The sequence below is a fragment of the Chinchilla lanigera genome, unplaced genomic scaffold (assembly GCF_000276665.1).
Source record: "Chinchilla lanigera isolate Chin_1 unplaced genomic scaffold, ChiLan1.0 scaffold00049, whole genome shotgun sequence".
Classification (NCBI taxonomy): Eukaryota; Metazoa; Chordata; class Mammalia; order Rodentia; family Chinchillidae; genus Chinchilla; species Chinchilla lanigera.
The window spans coordinates 12123347-12128101 of NW_004955450.1; the positions used below are offsets into that span (position 1 = coordinate 12123347).

General features: G+C 40.3%; 1 protein-coding gene across 1 annotated transcript in view; it reads left to right on the plus strand.

Annotated features, from left to right (window-relative positions):
* Window positions 1-2821, plus strand: part of Rps27l (ribosomal protein S27-like) — a gene marked incomplete at its 5' end in the record, with an annotated part of 3220 nt that extends 399 nt beyond the window's left edge. The window contains 3 exon segments of the mRNA XM_005393794.2: window positions 523-631; window positions 1422-1532; window positions 2622-2821. Of these exon segments, the coding sequence (XP_005393851.1) occupies window positions 523-631; window positions 1422-1532; window positions 2622-2650 (249 nt within the window). The 3' untranslated portion in view covers window positions 2651-2821.
* Between the last annotated feature and the right edge of the window lie 1934 nt (window positions 2822-4755).

A 4755-nucleotide genomic window follows, 5' to 3' on the forward strand; every position in this document is an offset into this window, starting at 1 on the left:
TCTCCCGAGCCTGGGGAGCGATGTGCTGCTCGGCTCCGTTTAAAGCTGGCTTGGCGGTTGCTTATCGATCCCGTCCAGCGCTGCCTCCGGTCAGATCAGACGCGCAGCCCCCGGGCGCGAAGTCGCCCCGGCGCGGGTGGTCTCCGTCCGCGCGTGGGTTGCGGGCGCGAGTCCCGGGGTCGGAGTCCGGGTTCTACCTCGCTTGCCAGGTCTGTTTGTATTAAATGACAGATTGCAAGCGAGGTAGAACCCGGACACTCGTTGAGATCAGCTTTACCATATGCGTCCAGATCGTCGCGAAGCCCTATTGCAGGGACTTCGGGGAGCAGAGTATTAAAAGTTATTATCAGATTAAAAAAAACAACAGGCTGGACATCTGAAGTGTTGCCTCTGCCGAGTGTGACTGTTAACACCTATTTTGCCTGTGTTTTTCTCGTATGGTTAAATCTGCCTGGATCCTGCTTTAACACCAGCAATAATAATATGCGCTTCTTTTTTTTTTTTTTTATTTTTGAAATTCAGTTGGCCAGAGATTTACTGCACCCTTCCTTGGAAGAGGAAAAGAAAAAACATAAAAAGAAACGGCTAGTTCAAAGTCCAAATTCTTATTTTATGGATGTAAAATGTCCAGGTAAAATTTCAAATATTAATTCTTATTCTAAAGGGAATGTCCATAGAGATGGCTGTTTTGGTGTGTTCATTTAGATACGTTAGGACCCTCTGTTGAATAGAAGTGAGATTACAGAATTGGAAATGTCATAAAGGACATTTTCAAAATGTGCTCAACCATAGTAGTTTTACCAAATATACTCAATAGCAGAACTATAAGGGTTGGGAGAGATGGGTGTCCAAAGGGGATATGATATTTCACTTAGTAAGCTCTTCAGAGGATGAGTTTTCTTTGTCATGATGCAGTGAAAGATTATGTTGATTCTTCAGCCTAAAGCTCTGCTGCTTAACATGGTGGACGGTAGCCACATGTGGATACTGAGCACTTGAAATGTGGCCAAAGTGGAGAGGTGCTGTAGCACAGAAACAATGCCCAAGAAACTTAAATTACATGTTGAAATAGTAATATTTTGTTAATAATAAGTTCAATAAGACATTTGTTTCACTTTTTAAAAAGCTAGGATCCTAGGTGTGGCGTGGTACCATATGCCTGTAATCCCAGCAGTGGGGAGGTTGCTGAGAATTCAAGGCCAGCCTGAATTGCACAGTGAGACCCTATCTCAGAAAGACAAAAAAAAAAGCTGGGTACTAGACCAGTTTATGTTACATATTTGGCTTGCTGTTGGACAGCACTGCAGTTCTAATTCTTTACAGGAAATATGTACATATTACTTATTACTAGAAATACATTGAACAGGTGCTGTGAATTCATGTGCTTTTCACTTTTAATCCAGCTGTCCTTTTTTTTTAAGGTTGCTACAAGATTACCACGGTTTTCAGCCATGCTCAGACGGTGGTTCTTTGTGTAGGTTGTTCAACAGTTTTGTGCCAGCCTACAGGAGGAAAGGCCAGACTCACAGAAGGTATACCAATCACCTGGTATTTTCTACGCCAAAATGAGATTTTGCTTTTTTTTCCAGAAATTAGATGTTAACAGATTTTTCCTTGTGAGCTTTTCTAAGTAAAGGGTGACCGGTTCAACTGGATAAGTTTGTTTGGAAAGTCCAATTCTTTTGTAGTTGTTCACCTACTTTGCTTGAAATAAAAATAAATCAGAATGGAAGCAAGAGGAACAATATGTAGTAGGACAGGGTTTTTTTTTTGTTTTTTTTGGTTTTGGTTTTTCTTCTGTACCGGGAACCGAACTCATAACCTTGCGCTTGCCAGGCAGGCGCTTTGCTGCTGAGCTAAATCCCCAGCCCCAGGACAGGGATTTTTAACATCATAAGATTTAAAATTTTTTCTTGGTACATAAATCCTAAGTTTTTTGAAATCATTATCAGCTAAGGAACAAATAGTGTGTAAGTTAAAATGCCACAGGTTTTATTTATATGAACAACTACTTAATGGTTAATATAAAAATCTCATCTTAAATCTGCTTTCACTTTAGTGCAGTAAGAAGATACAATTATGTATGTATATAGTTTTTCGTAGTAATACTTACAGATTTACAATTACTGCACTTGAAATTTGCTTGTGATATTTTGGGAAGTTGTGAATTCCAGTTTTCACTGGAAGAGTTATAAGTGGAGTAGCAGTAAGCCTGGGATGTATTTGGTGTGGTTTGGTAAGATCTGAGTACAAAGTCTGCATGTGATACTTGAGTAATATTGCTCCTCAGGAAACTTAATTCACGTCATGATCTTGGAATTTTGTGTACGTATGCAGACACACAGTTCAAAAGTGCATCTGTAGCTTTCCCAGTAAGAGTGTATCTTCAGAACAGCTTCCATCTGGTGAATTCAGGCGCTTGGTCTTACTTAGACCCCCTTGTATTGTTTGAGAAGCCAGAATGACAGTTATGGTCATAGTAGAATATACTCAGATATAATTTGTATATAAATATTTATCTGATATTCCTAAAACTTTTTTTTTTAATATAAAGAACTTTTGCCACAAAATGATACCAAAGATGGAATAAACTTGTGCTCACTACACTGTTTCCTTTGCAGGTTGCTCATTTAGAAGAAAGCAACACTAATGAGCTATACAACTTTCTGAACTTGTTTTTTTCACAGAAAGCCTTATCATAAGTTCAGTAATTGTAATGAATCTACCAAGATAATGTAATTATGTTTGATTTTGTAAGGTGCACAGCTTTGATCTCCTATTTTGATGGCAGTTTTTCAATAAAGGTTTGATTATGGACAAATCCTTTTTTTTAAAGTGTGTGAGAGTATGTTGTATGTTTGCTTAAAGTGTGTATGTGAGTTTGGTCTAAATGTTTTGAAAGTATATTCTGATTAGTTTGTGTCTCATTTCAAGAGTATAAGCTTTTTTTTTTTTCCTTTAGTACTGGGAATCAAACTTAAGACCTCATGCTTGTAAGGTAGGCACTGGGTCACTGAGCTATATCCAGGCCCAGTGTAAGCTTTAATAAGTGGTTTTCAGACCTTTTCCAGATTGTTAAGAGTTGGAGTAAAAGTACCCTTTTAGTGTTATGACAGCTACATTTTCACAGTATAATCACAATATAAATAATATAATTCTGTCAAGTCAGATTGTTGCTTTTTTTTTTTTGTCTTTTTGAGACAGGGTCTCCACATGCAGTTCAGGCTGGCCTTGAACTCACTTTGTAGCCCAAGCTGGTCTTGAACTCGCAACAATCCTCCTGCCTCAGCCTCCCAAGTGCTGGGATTACAGGTGTGCGCCACCATGCCTGGCTAGATTGTTGCTGTTGATCCATGCTTACTTACACCAAAATAGCAAACTCTTAATTTATTTCTGTTCTACCTATTTTGGCTCTGTTCCTCCCTACTGTGCTAGGTCTGCTGTTGTCTGCTATGCTGGGTGATTGTGTCAGTTTGAGTAAGAGAAGCTCAACTAAATTGGCTCAGCAATTTCACACCTAGGGGGTGGGAAACCCACCCTAGGGCGGCTTGTTGCTTGGATGGTGTAAAGGGAGAATGAAGAAGGACAGATCTTCTCTTAAGCTCCAGTCTTTGCCTTCACTTTGGATGTCATCTCCTGGCTTCCAGGGCAGACGCTTCAGCTTCTGGCACAGATCCTCTAGCCTTCCAGTGCAGACCCATCTGCCTCCTGATTATTTACATGGGACATTGCCTTGAACTCCAGAACTTTGATGGATCCTTCAGTCTCCAGTGTGCAGGCAGGCCCTCTGCACTCTTCCATATCTGACTCTGGTGGCCATTCTAAGCCAGTCTTATAAATTCTTTTTTTAAAATTTTTTTTTATTTTACAGGGTAAAAGAAGGATAACAGTAATGGGGGAGCTTACCGAATTACAAAGTGGTAGGAAATTATCAATGGTTATTGTTTTACATATTGTTATCTACAAGATACTTTTTCAGGAAAACAGACAAATAATAGTTACAGACAAAATGGTAGATTATCAATGGTTGTACTATACTTTGGTATCTTCAAAGTGGTTTCTGAAGAAAATAAATAGAGCTATACATGAGTGACCAATTGAATATTCATTGACTATTCTCAATGGTTATTGTAGGAAACACATAGTAATAAACATACATCCATTTATGAAATAGCATAGGAACAATGCAAACATTACAGAGTTATGGACAGATGAGTAGGAAAATATCAATGGCTGCTGTAATACATTGTGGTATCTTCAAATTGGTTTCTCAGGAAGACAGAGATAGGCAAGAAGGATCTAACAAGGTACTGCCTAAGGGTTGTGAAAGAGTATTACCTCCTCACCAGTGACGCCTTCCACTGAGGTGTGACAGCTTGGAAGGAAGGCCAGGATTGAACAGAAGGACCAAGAGACTTCAACCTGTGTCTAGCAACAGGCTGTTTTCTTTTTCCTCTATAGTCATGATTACCCGGGGCTCCTCCATGGAGATGACAGTCTGGCCAGAGGGAGAAGGCAGAGTATGCCCCAGGCCCTCTCATTCCTGTTGGACTAACTGGTAGGCTGGGTCTGAGCTCTGGAGCCTCCTCTTCAGAGGGCAGACTGATCTCCAGTGGTCACCTTTGCATTCAGGGCATGGCCCAGGGGGCCTCCTAGGGCATTTCCTCTTGAGGTGGGCTGCCTTTTAACAGTGGTAGCAGATGAATGCAGTTGTCAAGTTCTTCTTGGGGCCCTGAGAATCAGACTTAGGGTCTG